Below are 19,860 nucleotides of genomic sequence, written 5' to 3'. Positions count from 1 at the left end.
ATCGGTATTAGGTCCATAAGTATGTATTTGCTATGGGACGATTGTATGGATTATTAAGAAATTTGGAAACTTTGATGTTAGGATGATGTAATCCGATAATTAAGGCTTACGGTATGCTAATTGTGTGGACCCGAGTATCTGGGAAAACACGAATAGTTACCGTGCCGTGTAACTACCTATGGTGAAGAATTTGGGGTGTTACAGTTACATTTGAGAAATACCCAAAAACCCAGCTCAATTAATCATTCTCGGAATGCAGAAATCGGGCTACTGTCCGGACGGTTGAAATCTGTGTGGACGATTAAACCTTCTGGTTCCAACTGTCCAGACAGATTATAGGGTGTTTGGACAGTTTGTGCAGATATTCATTTTTTTGCTGTAGCTTCATGATTTTTTGATCTTTTTGCCCTTGGATTCAACTATCCGAACATCCAATGAAGGTATCCGGACAATTCTTCGTCTCTATGCACTTTTCTTCAGTCCCGAGAGCTTCCAACTTTGTCGGTTTAATCATATTTTCTACAAAACCAAAGAGAAGCAACTATAAGAGTAAAATTAACTTATTTAAACACAAATACATTACTTAAGATACTAAAACCCCCTATTTAGATGGTATTAGGACCTCAAAATAGAGGTCCGATCAATACGGTAAACCAATGACGATTTTCACAGAATTTATGTTCTTCAAGAGATTCCCACTTGGAGGATAAGGTTGCTTTCCTTTGATTATCTGAAAAGGTACCAACTTTTCGATCTCTCACTCTTCTTCTTTTTCCACTTCAAGTGTTTTGTTTGTTTCCTGTGAAAATAAGTGAGAAGATAACAAAGGTAAGAAAAGGAAATAACTTGGATTCCAGAACAGTTTTCTAACTTGTTGCTTGTTATCTCAGCCGGGATCGTTTTGACTTTTGAGTTTGCCTTCCTATGTAATTCAGTCAATCTATCTCCTTTTGTTATCTTGTTTACATTTACACATGTAGATTGAATTTGTGTTTTGGTTAGATCTGAGGGGCCGATTCGATATTGATCTTGTCTAATCTTCTTGGGCTTGTATGTAGATCATACCCTAGTATCATATGTGGAGAGACAGTTCACAGGAATTGAACCCGTGACCTCTAAGTTGTATATTTTACAGTACAACTATAGATAATACAATTTATACAAACGAAACTTTGTACTTGAGAATCGCCACTTTATCCAGCTTTGCTCATTACATAAGATTCTTGGAGATTCATTTTGAGAGATTTTAATGCATAGTTGAAGTTGAACTAGGTTGCTCGCAAGTTAACTTATGTGTGTAGTTGTGAATTATTGGTTTATATTGGAGATTCAATTGCTTGTCAAATAATATGAGCCTGAGATACAGCATAATTGTAATTCGGACTGTGTTTAGAAAGTAAAATTTATCGACAAGGAGTTTTGTTCTGCAAACCGAACTTTGACATTTTCCCTGCATGGGTTCTAATCATAGGATGTGCTGCATCAAAGAATTTTGGTGTGCTGACTTGATGCATGATACCTGATGGAGTTAGGAGAAAGATGTAGGTATTTTTGATTCTGTTCTCCAGTAGAAGGTTGCAATGCACCACCATTGGTTGAAGGTGAAGGGATTTGGTGTGGTGATTGTTGTAGAGGCCTGTTGAGGTGTTGCCATGCATGTTGTGCATCTACCTGGCTCAATGATGTCTATAGCACACTGGAGAAGTAGTTGTGGCCTAGGTGGATAATCTTTTAGTTGGTTGGAGGCTCGGAGCTTCTATCTGTCACGGGCTTGTGAGATTCGTTAGTTGTTAGTTTTGCTTTTGTGTTAACACCTGTGATGCCATTGTTGACTTGGTGAATAACTGAAGTCTAAATATGACATGTTGCTTGGAGAGCACATATAGCACAAGAAGGTTGAACTAATCAGAATTCTAAGTGAAGGTGATCTTTCACAAGTTGGGTCCAACCCTTTAAAGGCTAAACTGTAAGCTCAACCTAATCGAAATAACCCGGACCGGTGCAGAGCTTGCGGTTCACATAAAACCCAGGAGAGGATTGGTCACTAAATGCCTTTTTTTTGGTGTTATAAACTGTCTTCCATGAATAGGAATCGCATTGAAATTACAGAATAGGCAGCAGACAGAAAAACTAGGAGAAAGAAATGGTCAGTGACCAAAATTAGGCCTTTGAGAACCGCCACTCAATCCTTTCTTTTTTATCCTAAAAACTTCACAACCATAACTCCTTAACTCTCTTATATTCTTCTCTCTCTCCCCGCCCTCCCTCCCTCCTCTTATCAAGAAGGGCAGGGGCCATACACATTACAAACAAAAATGGGTTCTTCTTCTTCTAAGCTCTGGCTGATTGTCCTGCTTTTGGCCTTGACCATGATAGCTGAGGCAGCAACATCAATGACCACTGATGATGCATGGGTTCTATCTTATGTGGGTGGCAAGGTTGAGGATGAAACTGAGATGCTGATGGACTCTGAGATCAATCGTCGTACTCTTGGAGAAAGAGGAGGGAAATACATAAGCTATGCTGCACTCAGGGCCAATAATGTTCCATGTAATCGTCGCGGCCAATCTTATTACAACTGCAGACGTAGGACGAGGGCTAATCCTTACAGACGCGGTTGTAGCGCCATCACCCGTTGCAAACGATACACCAAGTAGTATTGAGAACAAAAAAAAAAAGAGCTGTATTTGCTACTTTTCTTTGTCTAATCGATCATCTTCTTCCCAAATTTTGTTGGGGATGGAGATCTATATGTTACAATTGTTATTTTTATTTATGTAAACTGGACTGAACTGATGATGTCTACTTTGTTTGCTTGTATCTCTCTATCTATGGAGGAAATAAAGATGTACTGTATATGAAAATTATTGATTAGGCCTCTTTCAGTTTATCGCTTGGCAATTCTATGAATCAATTACCCGGAGAGCAAGAATTAGTTTTCTGCATTTCTGTTTGTGCATAGATTCAATGCTTCAGTGATCTGATCTAAGGTGGTCTGCATCGTCTTCCCGTTGCTACGAAATCATCCTGTACATTTGAGATGAATGCTTGAAAACAATGGGCCATTATCATTCCTTAGATCATCAATGAAGCCTAAAAAGAGAGTGGCAAGATCCTGCAGAGAGTCTTGTTCATGATTGAACCAGAGCCAGAGACAATAAGAGGTTGATTGTACAACACCAATACCATTCTAATTAGTCCTAATTGGAAAATATAACCAAAGTTCTCCACATACTCAAATCAACCAATCCAGAAACATACCTAAAGAGAGCAAGCAAATACTGAGATTAAACATAAAAATGTAATCGAAGTAGACACTATAATATCGTTCCAGCGCATAAAAAAGACGGCAAAATATCCAAAAGCCTCTAAAAGAGGCAGCCAACTTCTTCCAAATGGTAAATGGACTCGATGTAAAAACTAGATAGCATTAGGCTTAATCAACTTCTTCCATCTTGCTGCCCTCTGCATCAGCATCAGTATCCTCGAGTGGGGGCATGTCAGCATCACCTTCACCTGCATCCTCATCAATGCTCAATCCAAGCTTCAACATCCTGTGAATTCTGTTACCAAACGTGTTGGGGTCATCAAGGCTGAAGCCAGATGTGAGGAGTGCCGTCTCAAAGAGCAAGAGAACAAGGTCCTTCACAGATTTATCATTCTTGTCGGCATCAGCCCTCTTCCTCAGCTCATCCATGATTGGGTTCTCAGGGTTGATGATAGGTATGATAATACCTATTATTTTTGGTAGAAATATCCCCCTCTTAAGCTTTCTTTTGATAAATAATGAGTGTATTTATGTGTTGATTTGTATTTTGATAGGTTGATTGCGGTTTGGATGAAAAGCGACAGAAAAAGGGCTGAATTGAAGAAAATGTTCACCGACCTTCGTGTGTTCAAATAGTCATAACTTTCTTTCACGTTATTGGAATCGAGCGCAACAAAAGGCATTGGAAACTAGACATCTCAAGCTTTTCGTTGCATCTAAAATCATGCAAATCGGAGGTCATATGGAGAAGTTATGGTCATTTGAATCATGTGCCTAGGGGTAACGCGCCTAGGCGTGCGCCTAGGCGTAGCTCGCCTAGGCGCACAAATTGTGCACGCCCAGGATCACTCCTGCACGCCCAGTCCAGAGAGTTGGACTTGAATTTGAAGTTGTGCACGCCTAGGATTGCGCCTAGGCGTGGTGCGCCTAGGCGTGAAAACAACGCGCCTAGGCGCAAAAAGCAATTTTCTGGGGTGTTTTAAGTCGCGATTTGTCCGACCTGCGGGAACTTTTAGACCTAGAACTGATTTTCTGGGGAGCGAAACCAGAGGGGGAAGGCGACTTTTGGAGCTAGGAGGAGAGATTCTTCAGCTCAACTTGGATCTACTCAACTAATTGGGTTTATTCATGATTTTCTCATCTCTCCTTTTGTGTTTTTCTCTCATTATGTGTAACTAAACCTCTTGTGCCAAGGCTAGGTTGAAGCCTTGGGTTTGATGACTTTGTTTATGACTTGATTTACATATATATGAGTTGATTTGGGTATAAATCTTGTGTTTCTATGTTTGATTGCAATTTCTTCATGCTTGTGGTGTTTGGCCAACACCTAGGTTTTTTGGATGAAATTGTTTGGAGAATTTGCTTAGACAATAATATGTCAAGTAGATTATGCTTCTTGAAACACTTGATTATGAATGTGTCTCCCTTTAATTAGGTGACAATTTGTATGAATCCTAATCTCCATAGAACTTCATGAATTCCTATGCATGTTTAGACCAATAGGATGGCTAGAATGTATTTAGGAATATCCGACCTAGACCAATAAGATGGCTAGTAATCGATTTTAGGGAGATTCGGCTTAAGTGCGCTAAAACCGACTTAGGTACGGATTCGTTATGCCCGAATTAGCAAATATGTGTGTGAATTTATGTCATTCCAAGTCATTTCCCAAGGAGGATTCCGAAGCCTTGGTGTTCACCTCATATTCGTTAAATCATCTCATTTGCATTAGTTGCATCCTTATTCTAAGAAAATACCAAAAACACTTTGCTCTTTGCTTGTTTTAGTTTAATTACCAAACCAAACAATCTTGAGTTGAACTTTACTTTTGATTGCATTGTCCATATATACATACAAATATACATTTGGATTAAACATAACACCGTCCCTGTGGATTCGACCCTTGCTTATCATTGTGCTGCAGTCGCCGACTAGTACACTTGCTAGTAAGGTTAATTTAGACCCAACAGTTGATCTCCATGGTCTTCTTGCTCGACATGTATCTAGCCATGCTGCTGTCCCTCAAGGCCTGAGCTTTCATGATTCTCTCCATGTTGGCTGTCCATCCATATTCACCAGTGACCAAACAGCATGGTGAGTCTACAACACGGTCGGACACCACAACTTTCTCCACCTTGTCGCCCAACACATCCTTGATCACCTTGCATAGACCCTCAAACTGAGCCTTCAATTCTTCCTTATTTTTCTTCTCATCTTCACTCTCATCAAGTTTCAGACCTTCCTTGGTAGCTGAGACAAGCTTCTTGCCCTCAAATTCCTTGAGTTGGCCCACAGCATACTCATCAATAGTATCAACCATGTAGAGGACTTCATAACCCTTATTCTTCAACTTCTCAAGGAATGGAGAATTCTCAACTGCCTTCTTGCTTTCTCCAGTGATATAGTAGATGTCATCCTGGCCATCCTTCATTCTGGTCACATAATCCTTCAGGCTAGTCAACTCATCACCACTCTTTGTGGAGTGATACCTAAGAAGTTCAGCAAGCTTTGTCTTGTTCTGTGAGTCTTCATGAATTCCAAGCTTGAGGTTCTTGGAGAAGGCCTCATAAAACTTGTTGTAGTCTTCCTTGTTCTCAGCAATCTCAAAGAACATCTCAATGCACTTCTTCACCAAGTTCTTGCGAATGACCTTGAGAATCTTGCTCTGCTGCAACATTTCTCTTGAGATGTTGAGAGGAAGGTCCTCAGAATCAACAATACCCTTAATAAAACTAAGGTACTCTGGAATCAACTCCTCACAGTTATCCATGATAAACACCCTGCGAACATAGAGCTTGATGTTGTTGGGCTTCTTCCTTGTGTCAAATAGATCAAAAGGTGCCCTCTTGGGTACATAGAGGATGGCTTTGAATTCCAACTGGCCCTCAACTGAGAAGTGTTTCACAGCCAAGTGCTCCTCCCAGTCATTAGTAAGGCTCTTGTAGAAGGCAGCATATTCTTCCTTGTTGATCTCCTCTGGTTTCCTCATCCAAAGAGGTTTTTGCTTGTTCACCAAGTCCCACTCGTGGGACACTTCCTTAATCTTCTTCTTTTTTTTCTCTTCCTTCTCCTTCTCCTCATCAACTTCCTCCACCTTCCCTTCCTCATCTTTTTTCTCTTCTTCATCCTCGTCATCAGAAATTTCCTTCTCTGTTGTCTTCTCAATCCAGAGAGAGATTGGGTAGCTGATAAACTCAGAGTGCTTCTTAATCAGATCCCTGAGACGTCGCTCCTCAAGGTACTCAAGCTGGTCTTCCTTGAGATGGAGAGTAATCTTAGTACCCCTGCCAAGGTTCTCACCAGATGTGTCTCGAGTAACAGTGAATGACCCACCAGCTTGGGACTCCCATACATACTGCTCATCGTCATTGTGCTTGGTGGTAACAATGACCTTCTCAGCAACCAGATATGCAGAGTAGAACCCAACACCAAACTGTCCAATCATGCTCACATCAGCACCAGCGGCCAATGCCTCCATGAATTCCTTGGTCCCAGACCTAGCAATGGTTCCAAGATTGTTCACCAAATCTGCACAAATAAGAGTTGAAATTTCATTGGAAAACTAACATCAAAACAAGTGATTAAACCTTTAGCACGGAAGATTGTAGCGACTTGTGAATGATACTTACCAGTCTTGGTCATTCCAATGCCGCTGTCAATGATGGTCAATGTGTTGTTGGTCTTGTCAGGGATAATGTGAATGAAGAGCTCTGGCTGTCCATCTAGCTTACTTTTGTCTGTCAAGCTCTCAAATCTGATCTTGTCCAGAGCCTGCAACCAATCATAGTACATCAAAACAAATACAAGTTGACCAGAAGAACATAACCTACCTCGGTCAAAAAAAAAAAAAAAACTCCACATACCGACCAGCATGACATTTAAGCGAAAAACAATTCCCATACACTAGTCACCTATTAACCACAAATCCTAACAAGGTCACACCAGTTCCCTCTGATAATTTTCTCACCCAAAAAAAAGCACAGCAATCCTAAAAGAACATACTTCTATTCACGTATGACAAAAATAATCGTCTCTATTACTGTACACGTACGTTTCTTACAAAAGTTCACGGCAACACAAAACAATGTCCAACCCTTCAGGGTTAAGGGTTGTCCCTACGAACAACAAATAAAGTTTTCAAATCACAACACCCAAAACATGATACAAGTAACAATTAAAAGCAACACTATCAGTTAGTTACCAAGCCCAGAAATTGAGTGATGCCAAGCTCTTCTGAGTTGCTATAAAAGTTGGAACTCCATTGTTCCAACAAAAATAGACTAAACACAACAGAAACTCCATTGTTCTTCTACGCCACGGACACACAAACTCCACGAGAAACTATTACTATTGCCAACAACAAAGCCTGAATTTTCATGAATCGAAGAAGAGAGAAAACCATCACAAAAAACATAAAACATTATATCAAAGGATGGAACTTGCTCAGCCACAGACAAAACCCATATAAATCAGATCTCTATATTCTAACTTCAACCAAATAAAGTTCAAAATCAACGACGAAACGAAGGCAAAAACTACAAATTAATCCAGAGACGGATAGAGAGACATACATCAGAGGAATTACTGATGAGTTCACGAAGGAAGATCTCCTTGTTACTGTAGAAGGTGTTGATGATCAAACTCAAAAGCTGGTTGATCTCAGCCTGGAAGGCAAACGTCTCTGTATCCGCCATTAGACCCTCTCTCAAGCTTTCGCTAACACCGTAAAAAAAAAAGAAAAGGAGATTAATTGGGTTTGTGAGCTAGAGATCGAGAGAGGAACGAATGAAGCAGAGGGTAACGAGGCTGCTCTCAGTGACCGAAACGCTGTCTATATATTGAAGACTCGCCTAGGGTTTCTAGATTCTTCTGTTGACGGTTGAGTAGTTTTCGAATTCGATTTAAATTATATTTATAATTCCTTTTATTTTTTGTAATTTCTAATTCCTTGATTTCTCTTGGGGTTTCCTTTAAAAAGATAACGTGTTGTGGAGGAGAGGAATTAGAGTGTGCTTCTGTTTGGCCGATCCACTTCCACGACACAATGCGATTGACCCTTTATTTATTTATTTATTTTTTAAAACTTTAAAACAAGAGGTTTTTCTTTTTCTATTTTATCCCCAATCAATTTTATTAATTTATCAAAATCGATTGATATAGAATTCATGGGTAATTGGATTGAAGTATTCTAGAATTTACTTAAAGGAATAAACAATTAACACAAATGCTTCTTCTTTTTAATAAGTAGTACTAACAATTAGCACAAATGGGGCACAAGATTAGGCAATGCTTGTCAAATGGGGCAAAAAGTCGCTCTCTTTTTTGTGGACTGCATCATCTTGCTTCAATGGACAGTCCTGATTCTTGCTGATGATGACTCCAATGATTGGACAATGCAGGTGATCTGCTGTAGATACCTGAATCTACAATCGTTGAATAGTCAACGTAATTTATATGGAGGCCTTCTACAGCGGGATCCTGAGAAACAAAGCAAGACTGAGATCAAAGAACTTGGGCACCGGTGGGGTACCTGTCAAAAAACCTCCGACGCTCAAGTCAGTCAACCAGAACCAGGTTGGTCAAAGCAAAGATATAAGAATCGTAAATGCAAATGCTGGTACGGAAAATGAAGGATGCAGGGTGCAAGAGAGCTATGAATGAGTTGAAGGTTGAAGAAAGTGAGAGAGCCAAGAGTTTGAGTGTTCCCCATTGCCTATTCGTTGCCGACGAAGAGGGGGCTTTTATAGTGGGGTGACTTGCCGACCAAGGCTGACATACTGGGTACTACAGTACAATTCGCAGGCACTTATGGGAAGGTGGTGTCGAATGTCAGGACACGTGGTCTATTTTGGTTGGCTGAGGTCAGGGTTGTACAGTGGTCAGGCGGCTCAATGTTGCATGTCAACTGACTCAGCGTACTTGCATCAGAGGTTGTATTTGTCTTATTGAGGCTAAGTCTGACAATGGTCTCAGAGGATCGTTGCCTTAGGGCGGCCAAGTCAGAGCAGGGGATCATGGTTTAGTTGGATGATTGATAATATGCACTTATAAGCATGATATGTGATGGAGTTGAGTTGGATGATTGATACCTGAGGCGAGCATGACCAATGCTCGCCAACTGTCCATAGTGTTGATCGACTTGGATGTTAGTCAACTTGGGCGTTGATCAAGTTGGTCGTTGACTGACTCGGACGTCGTCCGTCGACAGTTGATGGCATGGAATGTCTCTGGTTTGGTCGCCCGATGATGACCGCCCGAAGATGTTGGACGCCCATGGGCCGGACCGCTTTAGATTTGTTCTGATTGTGTTGACAGACTGGGTGGTTGATCAACTTGCTTATTAATCGACTTGGGCTTGGACGCCCGAGCATGGGCTGCTTAGCTTGGACACCCGAATATGGGTTGCTTATGTGCTTTTGAACATCTATGGTCTTGTCTGATTTGGGTTCGTCTCGTTTGATCAAATTATGCATTGACTGACGCCTCATCCAATTGTGCTAACTGGGTCATGCATTGGCTGGTAAATTAGTCCATGACGGTTTTTTGCCACTACATCTACCCTAACATACCCCTTTTATTTCCAAGTCTTTTTGAGACATCCATTTTCATGAAGAACCTTTTGAAGCTTCTGGCTTTGGCAAGCTGTTAGGGAGGCTCTTCCATTCCAAAGCCCTGTTCAACATCGGGTCTCTAAGGTAAATGGGTTCCTCCAGTTTTGTCTTTAATTTTGTTTCTTATTGCTCAAATTTTTCTGTACTAGTGTAGGATTTGGCATCTGGGTATGCTGCAAAATTGAGTGCTTTCATCCTGCATATTTGCTGTGAACTTTTAAGGTTTAGAAGCCAGAGTTTTTGAAAAAAATAATATTTTGAGCTCTTGAAATCCTCTCTATCTAATCAATCACCTGACTGACAATATACCCATTGATGTATACTTCACCACTGGCACATGAGGCATCATATTGTTCTAAACAACAAACTGGCAAAGTCCCATCTTTTGAAACAAAACAATAATTGATAGTGTGATCTAAAGCACCAGCTTAATGCAACTCTCTCATTTTCTTTAAAATAATTAATTGATTGATAGCATAGACTTTGGAGTGAGAGTCTATTTACAAGGATGGATGGTGTGATAGAATTCATGCAATGGTATTGTACATCAGTAAATGCTATTGGACTTCTCCAATTTATCAAGTACATAAATTTCTGTCAACAAATGCCCTTTATCCCAAACACAACTTGATATCAACTTTGTACCACCTAATCCATTAAAAGAGAAATGTACCTAGTTTGATGCCGACGAGGGTGCTGCAGTGGAATTCAGTCACACATGTCCAGTTTGTTTTCTAAAATTAAAAAAATTATGTAGACCTTACACTAATTGATAGCATACATACATGATTAAAACTGCAGGAAACTGTGAAGTCACTTCACTTCTATTCCAGGGACCTTAGCCCAGTTTGATGTAGGTATCGCGCTGGCCTAGCGCTAGTTTGTCTGTTTGTGCATCAAAGGTAGAAGCAGCCAACATCAATCATCCACTTCTATACGACGTCGTTGAAGCTTCCTGCTCTCAAGCAGAGGAAAAAGACCCGAGCTTTTCCCAAATTCCCTAGAAAAAAAGACCGGAAAAAGGCGCTATAGGGCCAGGGGACACGATGCAGAAAACAGTACAAGCGTGGTTTACGCAGAGCAGTAGTGGAGGTGGAGATCCACAGAATCAAGGGTCTTCCCTCCTGGCAGATTGGAATTCGTATGCTGCCACCAGAGATGAGGAGGAGAGAGGGGGACCTGGAGCCCTCAGCTTCGATATTGAGTCTGCTGTCAGGTCCGCCAATGAATCCGTCACTGGCACCTTTGGCGTGTAAGTCTCTCTAATTCTCTATATATACCCTCGTTGCTTGTGGTTGGGTATCTGTTGATGAATGTGATCGTCTGGTGTTTTCATTCTTTGTTTATATAAATTTTCATTTCCTTTAGGGGTTTATGGGATTTGCTTTTTGTCCTGTTTTGACTTGTGTTTATGGTAAAGTTTGTAGCTTTAACGATTTTTATCGTTTCATGGTTCTGATCAACTGTCAATGTTGATTAACATTTGTGTGAATTGCTATACTGGTTTTTGTATGTTGGTGATTGATGTAGATCATTTGGTGGGTGACTTATTGTGTATACATCGGTGAACCTTTAACACAGCTAAGAAAACCAGTTTTACGGCTGAGAACGCTTGTTTCCTAAGTTTAATTCATGGATCTAAAGTAATTTTAAGTTTTAGTGGTAAGGGTAAGGTGATTCCTCATACAAAAAGACGTTAATTTAGTATGTTCAATGGCTCAGCTCATGTGAGTGCCAGAGGAGTTTCGAAGATGCTGCCTCAAGAGTAGTCATGCTTAGAATTCGTTAACATTTTCAGTAGTTGTCGTTTCGTAGAATTTTGTAATGCAAAAGCTGTCAAGACGTATGTTTATTCTATGGTTTTTACATGGAGGGCAAGAGGATGTGATCACATGGAAAGTGTCTAGGTCATTGCATGGAGATTAGAGAGTGTCTGTTTCCAGTAATTATAACTAAAAAATTATTGGTTCAGTGGTTCTCTTCTTGTGAATGTCAAAGAATATTGATCAAGAAGCCGCTTGTATGAGCATTCATGTTTAGATTCATTTATCATTTAAATGGTTCCCCTGGTTTTGATGGAAAGTGGAGGTTCATTTATCCTTCAAGTAGTTCCCTGGTTTCAAATTATATTGTTGAAAAAACGATGGAATGTGGTCATGATTTACGTCTAGTCTATGGTTTCCATGTCGAGGAGGAATATAAAACACACAAAGCTGAATTAACTAATAGCTAGTATATATATGTAAAACAATCTCTTATTTTTTTAAAAAAAAAATAATAATAATAATAGCTAGTATTGAGAAATTCTATTATAAGCCTAGTATAAGAACAGGGTTAATGCTTTCGGTTATATGATTCTCTTCCGTAATAATGCTTGTTCAGTGTATCAAAAGGAGTGAGAGAGCTACCAGGAAACTTCCAGTCTGCCACCAGTAGCTTACCCTCCGGGAAAGCTCTTATGTATTTTGGATTATTTCTGGCAACCGGAGTATTCTTTGTTTTCATCGCCTTTACCATGTTCCTTCCAGTTATGGTGTTAATGCCCCAGAAATTCGCTATCTGCTTTACACTTGGATGTGGCTTTATTATTGGGTCATTCTTTGCACTTAGGGGTCCCAAGAATCAACTTCAACACATGACATCTGAGGAGGTATTTATGATTAATTTGGATATGGCTTCTTATTAACATTTTAACGAGATTTCTTGATTTTGTAGTCCATTTTTAACTACTTGATTTGATTGAAACCCTAATGCTTTTCTTTTCCAAACTTTCTCCACGCAACTATTGCTCCAGAGACTTCCTTTTACGGTGGTATTCATGGTCACTATGGCGGGTACCATATATGTGTCCATGGTGCTTCATAGCTACATTCTTTCCGTGCTGTTCTCGGTGTTGCAGGTATTGCTTTTATGCTTTCTCTATGATTCGCAATTACCTTTATTTATTGCATGAGTCGAAACTGTCATATCAAATTGGTTTGTACCTCAATGGCTAATCATCAGTTGTGCTCATAGTCATAGCTCTGGTTAATTGTAACAACTGTTCCTTTCATTCTTCAAGATTATATATTTTGGTTATGAAGTCGTTTTACCTTTTGATTGGCAATTTTATGAGGTATGTTGGTTATCCCTTCCGTCATTGACTTGCACTACTTACTTGTTTCAGGTTATTGGGCTTGCGTACTATGCTATTTCATACTTCCCTGGTGGTTCAGCTGGGATGAAGTTCCTCACATCAGCCCTAACCTCTTCAATATTGAGATGTTTTGGGAGGTGAGACTTTGGCTTATATGTCATTCCCTTGTATATTTTCTCCTTTTGTCCCTATGCGGTGCGTTGGGAACTGGAATGGAATGGTACAAGATTGAGTGCTGAATCACAGCCTTTTTTTTGATCTCTACTCCTTGGAGACCCAATACCAAAATTAAAAAAAAAGAAAGACTTTGATATGCTACATTTCCCTAGTAGGGGCTCTGGTTTTGGGTCGATTTTTTTTTCTGTATCTCTCTTACAAATGAATGGAGATTGGGGTTTTACTTGCTCACTTGTCAAAAATTGGCATGCATTGTTATCCTTTATACTTTTAACATGTAATTGGTGTTGGATATATAGGCTGTTTTTTGTTATGTGGTATTTGCTACTACTTGCATCTCAAACTTGCACTGGATTTTTCTACACATTGAGCCAAGATAGTCTTTTAAGTTGACACTATAGAAAATTAGAAATTAGAATCTCTTCTCATGTCGTTTTGGTATTAGTAAATGAAGGCTTTGAACAGCCGATCGGATTCCCCTAGGCACAAAATTAATCAACTAATCCACCCATGCGATCAATTTATCTCTCCACTAAGCATACAAACTCAAACAAGCCACACACAAGGGCTGAAAATCAGATTTGATGCACTGGCAAAGGATAAGTAGGAGATAAAAAGGAGAACAAGAATGGCAAAGGAGACATGAATCAAGTTGCACTTTTTGCCTAACAATCTTCAATTTTCATGGTTCCTATTCCTAGTGATTTTACTACTAAAATCAATATTAAAAATGAAAAATGAAATATTAATATCACTTTCAAAACTGTTGGACATCTAGGTTCACTCCAAAAAACTTTATTTCTCATAAGTCTATTTTTATTTTTTATAATATTTAAATCATTTAAATTTCGGAAGCACTACATGTCCATAATTTTGGTGTCCATAATCGAGGTGGCATAAGGAGAATTGTGGGGGACCATTTTGTATTAAATGGTCCCCCACACTTCTCCTCGTGCCATCTAAATTATGGACACATATCATTTTGGTTTAAATTTTATCTGATTCATTTTTTGCCCTTTTTCAAAGAGTATTAGATCTAATATGATTTCTTTCTCTTGTTACTTTTTACTTTCTCTATATGCTACATCTCTCTCTTATCTCACTGCATCTTCTCTCTCTACTGCATCTCTCTCTCTCATCATAGCTACTTTCTCTCTCCTACTGCATCTCTCTCTTTACTACATCTGTCTCATTATTACATCTCTCTCTCTCTCTCTCTCACCTTTCTTTTTTTTTTTTTTTCCTTTCTGGCTGTCATTTTGGTCCAAACATGGTTGGGCATTATGCGTCTCTGTGAGGGGTGTCCAACGGTGATGGTGGTATTGTGAACTATCGTCAGACTCAGTTGGATCTAAAGTTTTTTTCAAAACAGTAACGTTAGCCGACCAATGTTACTATTTTAAAATGGACATATCTGGTAGCTGTTTTGAACCGTATATGGTTGGACATTGTGTGCTTCAATAAGAGGAGTCCAATGGTGATGGTGGTATGGCGAATCGCTGTCAAAATCGATCAGATCTGAAGTTTTTCCCAAATAGTAACATTGGCCGACCAATGTTACTGTTTTAAAATGGCCATATCCGACTGCTGTTTTGGGTCATATCTAGCTGGGCATCGTGCGTCTCAGTGGGAGAGTTCAACGGTAGTGGTGGTGTAGCAAATCGTCGCAAGAATCGACCAGATCTAAGGCTTTTGTCTTGTGGTGGTATCGACTTTTCGATCATTTTCCGACCAAATGGATGGCCATTGGTGGTGGTGGAAGGTCGATCGGAGTATGTTCATGGTGATGTGAGCTTCAGTTTGGGTTGAATACCAATGAGCAACAGTAGAGAGAGAGAAGAAGAAGAGAAGTGTAGTTATTGTAGGAGGAAGAAGATAAAGGTAAAAAAGTAATTAATATACTAGTGGTACTTTAGAAGTGATAAAGTTTTTTGGACTAGACTTTTAAGTGTCCAAAATTTTTATAAATGTTACGGCTTGAATTTTCCCATTAAAAAATGGTCATCATGGGCCACAATTCACAAGAGGGACTTTTGATGGACACTACTTTCAAGGCCACCCACTTGGGCCCATAGTGAGATATAGATTCCTTATGAATATGGACCTCCCTTATTTGCCAATCGTTTTTGGTTTCAGCCTAACCCAATTTGCAATTAATCAATCACTATATTGAACACCCACAAAAAAAAAAAAAAACAACTTATTTTGACTGTTAAAGATTGATTAGACTTTGATCTGGTGTGTGCTGACATGTTCCAAGAATCTTTTTCCCCCACTTTGAAGTTGAACCCATTAACACAAATAAAATAATATTGGAAGTTTTTTTTATTAATTTAAAAAAGATGGGTTTGGAGTACAAAATCCAGAAATTAAGGAAGGATTAGGAAAGCAATAGTGTGATTTAGGAGACATGGATTTGACCCTTATGGAGCTTATACATGACAAAGTCTTTGATCTTAAAAAGGACATTCAATGAAAGTGATAGGCCATCAACTTCACTATGAAGAATACAAAGAAAACCCACACACATAAAAAAAAAAGTGCTTAAAAACCCTAAATTAAGATTAAAAAACAGTAATTTGTAGCTAAAACAAAAGGCAAAGCCAAAAGAGTGTTCAAAGTAGTTAACTTTGGAGAATTACTTAAGGTTTAGATTGGGCAGTTCACTCAAAAAGAAAAAAAGAGAAGAAAGAGAGAGAGAGCATATAAATATACATATAAAAATAATAAAAAGAAAAAAAAGAAGAAAGAGAGAGCATATAAATATACATATAAAAATAATAAAAAGAAAAATAAAGGAAGAGGTCATATACTTGACTTGACTAAGCTTTAGATATATACTTTCAACTATGTATTAAAAAGAATCTTGCATTTAGAATAGCAATAAGCAGCATGGTTTATAACTTTATATGCGCCAAATAAAAAGTGGTTTGAGAGTATTTTGGATGATAAAATTGATTTTTTATTTATAAGCAAACAAATCATTATCTTACTATGTGATTTGTACAAGACAATTAGCATTTTTTTGGGGTGTAAAAAAAGATCCACTTCAATGCCGGCAAGGTATGACTAGTTGAGTTTGAAGAAGTGCAACAATTTATATTAAGTGTTTTAATTAATATACGATATTTTTTGTGGGAATTTAGGTATGAAATTTTTGTGTGTGCGAGGTTGGTGACATAAGTTTAGACCCATATCGAATGTCCAAAGGATGATCTTATATGTTTTCATTCTCGGTTAAAAAAAAATTATAGTTCAAAAAGTTTAGAATTAACAACTTAATTTGATTGATTTAATTTGATATTGTAATGCATCACCTCTAAAATCATACAATTATTGGAGAATGTGGGAAAAAGATTTGCAAAATAATTCATAGTCAAATCAAGGGAGAAAAGGTTGGAAACCCAAAGAAGCAAATTGATCTCCATGATTGGATTGGAATTATGATTATTGGATTCAATTGATGGGATCTCAATACATGATAAGGGACAAATAATCATATTTTGGATTCATTAGAGTGCATTTTCAGAGCATAAATCTAATCTTTTCACAACCATCGCACGTGTGCCTAAGTACCAACGATGAAAAGGCTCTTGTGATACAAAAATTCCTTTTAAATCATTTCCTTTGACAAATCCATCAACTATCCGGTACTTGTGTTAACATACCAACTCACTATGCAACAAAAAGTGGGTTAGCAATCACTTGGATGATTAATATTAAGTCGGTAAATTTTTTTAAGGTCAAATTGTATGGATTCGGAAAGTTCTAAGTTCGATTCCTATTGAGAGCAATACCCATATGATCATGTGTTGAGCTTTGACACAACTTACTCTGTCGTCTATCTAATGGGAAACTTCTATGCTCGCGGACATGACGGTTTGAGTTTAGATTCATAACAGATGTCTAAAAGATAAATTTGTATGGTGTCATTCTCTCTATTGTCAAAGAAAAGGGGTTAAATATGTGTTATTTTGTATGTATTGCTCAATCGGCTACATATGTATGTATATGTTAGGAAAGAGAGTTTACTAATGAACTAAGAGACCAAATATCAAATAGCCAAATGACAACTATTTGGGTTTAAAATATGTTGTTATGGTGTGTATGTGCTCAATTAGATAACCTAAAAAGGCACTATACTTCCACTCACACTCTCAACTTCCACAATCATGTGCAAGTCTCATGCTAAAAACCAAATCTAACAATTAACAAAACCCAATTAAAAAGAAGTTGAACCACTACGAAAGGGTGTAACCAACATAGGTAGCAATAATTTTCATAAAATAATCTTCTCTCTCCTAAAGCCAATGGTGCATGATATATTTATATTCAAGTTAAATCTTCAAACGTTGCAATAAGAGAGAAAAAAACGTATAATAAATAATTAGATCTATCTATGTCATGTGCTTTTCTATCTTTGTTTGCTACTAAAACCCACTACTTACATCAGATTCCCACTAAGGTTTGTGAAGCCATGAGAGCCAATAAAAAACTATAATTTGTACATGAGATCCACTCATGTGATGAGATCTACACATTATAAGGCCAAAATGTATTATATATGTCCATTTCAAGTTCTCATCTCATGTTGCAAATAAAAAGACCATGATCTTTTTGCTATATTAGACTGTTCGTTTGAAATAACCAAAGATTTTTATATCGCTAAGAAGGCAAAAACATACATTGCCCTTCTAATGTTTAAGAAAATTTTAAAATTAAGGAGCCTTAGGCTGACTTGGTGTCCGAAGCCCTAACTTGAACTTCGTTAGACTAGAGTCAACCCTGCTTTTTGGTATGGCCAAACACATTTATAATGACAAGAACATACCATGCCCTAAAATAGTCAAAAATCAACAATAATTGTGTAGATCTTGCCCTTCTCAGTATCGGGACTACAAGAGCGATCTATTGCATATTAGACCAGTGTTTTTGGTAGACATAAATACTTGTAATGTCAAAAACATACCATGCCCTAAAGTGGTGAAAAATCAACACTTGCAACACAAAATGATCTTCCTCTCTACCTTATATGGGAAAATTAGTTCTACTTTCACTACACATTATTGCTAGGGTGAAAAAATGACATCACCAAGCACTTGTAAATTGCTTTGTTCAGTATCTTACAAATGTACCCTTTTAATCTCTTTATGAAATTGAAGCCTTTTTCAAGTTGGGTGTCACCAACAAAAGTTTACAATAAAAGTTGGGGAAGGAGGGACCATTGTTATAATAAATATGTTACATAATAATAGTTAATTTATTTCCCCTTCTATATCTTGTTGATGTCCTTTGTCTCTTCTTTTGATGTCGTTCTTGTCCCTTTATTTCTTCAAACTTTAGCAAAGATCTTCTCCTTTTTTAATTTTTTCCAATACCCAAATTTTATTTTTTTGTGGGTCTTTCATCACTAACTTTGTAAATTATGTTTAGAAATTCATGTCAAGTAGCTATCAAAACAACAAGGCTAGGCGAAATGGGGTTTACATTAGAGGGAAACATGGTGGGTGAAGATAGAAAGTTAGTTCTGTGTCTACCATGAAATAGACACTCATGGTGGGTCTAATATTTATTATTGTTAATGATAACAAAAAATAAAAATACTTAGTACCTTTAAAAATGCATGAAAATGTGTAGGTTTTGATTGTGTATAAGGTATTTTGTGTTCGAATCTACTTGTTTTCATCTCCAATAAGAAGAAAGAAAGTACTGAAATTCATTTAATTTTGTCCTCTTGAATTGTCATTGCCATTGAACGTTTGTATATAGGAGTCAATATTGTGCGTTAGTTAGCTAGGTTGCTAAATTAGCTAGCAATTATTGCTGAAATAAAAAAATTTCAATCCCATTAGAAGTATACGTACGTAGTTTATATCATGAGGTGGAAAATACGTTCTTCCAAAAAAAATATTTGTTGGAGTTCAATTTTTTTCACATATAATTATTATGTGAATGTTTTGTTGGATTTGTGGTCATATGAGGGAAGATAAGAAAAAAAGATTATTAGATTTAAGGTAGAAGTAACACCAATTGAAGATAAGTTGCGAGAAAAATCATTTAAGATAGTTTGTGCATGTACAACGTAGAGATAACGGTGCGACAATGAGAAAGATCAAGAGAATTTGTATAGAAGAGAGTAGAAAGCGAAGAGGAATACCTGAAAAGACGTGGCTTGAAATAGTAAGAAATGATATGAATTATATTGATGAAAGTATAAAGTTAGATAGAAACGAATAGTGAAAACGAATATTCATAATGGATTCTCGTTGATTTCTCATACACTCGTATAGTTGACCCCAAACTTTTGAGATAAAGACTCCAATGATGATGAACATAAGTAACTACTTTATTGTCAAAGCAGGTGTCCACGACCTAATGATGCTAAATGTGTTATAATATCAATTACTAATTCTTAAAGTTAGAATCAAGAGAATATTATAGGAAGTTATATAATGGGAGGGACGAGTATATAGTTATAAAACGTACAAGGTAATCAGAAAATAAGTTTAGAGGATTATAGAAGGGGCACATCATAAAGTTTATACTGAATTATATAACAAATTAGATACAATAAATGAAGAAAAAGATATTTATAGACTAATTAAACACAAGAAAGGAAAACTAAGGATTTAAATCATGTAAACTGCATCAAATATATTGATGATGGA

The 19,860-nt window shown here is 37.7% G+C and overlaps 3 protein-coding genes across 3 annotated transcripts; 2 read left to right on the top strand and 1 right to left on the bottom strand.

Annotated features, from left to right (window-relative positions):
* The first annotated feature begins 2,297 nt into the window (after positions 1-2,297).
* On the top strand, positions 2,298-2,836 carry LOC119987656 (protein RALF-like 19). The gene has a single exon (XM_038832572.1). The coding sequence runs from the start codon at positions 2,316-2,318 to the stop codon at positions 2,655-2,657; it is 342 nt and encodes a 113-aa protein (XP_038688500.1). The 5' UTR covers positions 2,298-2,315; the 3' UTR covers positions 2,658-2,836.
* Positions 2,837-3,183: 347 nt separating this feature from the next.
* Positions 3,184-8,095, bottom strand: LOC119988069 (heat shock cognate protein 80-like). The gene is made up of 4 exons (XM_038832973.1): positions 7,840-8,095; positions 6,898-7,039; positions 5,239-6,796; positions 3,184-3,713 (listed from the first exon to the last, which is right to left on the bottom strand). Exons 1-4 carry the CDS (start codon positions 7,960-7,962, stop codon positions 3,437-3,439), a joined length of 2,100 nt encoding a protein of 699 aa, XP_038688901.1. The 5' UTR covers positions 7,963-8,095; the 3' UTR covers positions 3,184-3,436.
* Positions 8,096-10,720: 2,625 nt separating this feature from the next.
* Positions 10,721-13,505, top strand: LOC119988596 (protein transport protein SFT2-like). The gene is made up of 4 exons (XM_038833683.1): positions 10,721-11,131; positions 12,262-12,529; positions 12,674-12,778; positions 13,046-13,505. Exons 1-4 carry the CDS (start codon positions 10,926-10,928, stop codon positions 13,154-13,156), a joined length of 690 nt encoding a protein of 229 aa, XP_038689611.1. The 5' UTR covers positions 10,721-10,925; the 3' UTR covers positions 13,157-13,505.
* The last annotated feature ends 6,355 nt before the right edge of the window (positions 13,506-19,860 follow it).

This window comes from Tripterygium wilfordii, chromosome 21, assembly GCF_013401445.1.
Source record: "Tripterygium wilfordii isolate XIE 37 chromosome 21, ASM1340144v1, whole genome shotgun sequence".
Taxonomy (NCBI): Eukaryota; Viridiplantae; Streptophyta; class Magnoliopsida; order Celastrales; family Celastraceae; genus Tripterygium; species Tripterygium wilfordii.
The sequence above is the reverse complement of the archived record's forward strand: the minus strand, read 5'-3'. Positions and strand labels throughout refer to the sequence as shown.

Excerpts from the sequence above, each read along its gene's own strand:
- LOC119987656 (XM_038832572.1), top strand. The coding sequence starts at position 2,316 with ATGGGTTCTTCTTCTTCTAAGCTCTGGCTGATTGTCCTGCTTTTGGCC.
- LOC119988069 (XM_038832973.1), bottom strand. The coding sequence starts at position 7,962 with ATGGCGGATACAGAGACGTTTGCCTTCCAGGCTGAGATCAACCAGCTT. Across the intron at positions 6,797-6,897 it reads CATTGGAATGACCAAGACTG|ATTTGGTGAACAATCTTGGA; the intron begins GTAAGTATCATT and ends TTATTTGTGCAG. Across the intron at positions 3,714-5,238 it reads AAGAAGACCATGGAGATCAA|CCCTGAGAACCCAATCATGG; the intron begins CTGTTGGGTCTA and ends ACCTATCATCAA.
- LOC119988596 (XM_038833683.1), top strand. The coding sequence starts at position 10,926 with ATGCAGAAAACAGTACAAGCGTGGTTTACGCAGAGCAGTAGTGGAGGT. Across the intron at positions 11,132-12,261 it reads GTCACTGGCACCTTTGGCGT|TGTATCAAAAGGAGTGAGAG; the intron begins GTAAGTCTCTCT and ends ATGCTTGTTCAG. Across the intron at positions 12,779-13,045 it reads TGCTGTTCTCGGTGTTGCAG|GTTATTGGGCTTGCGTACTA; the intron begins GTATTGCTTTTA and ends TACTTGTTTCAG.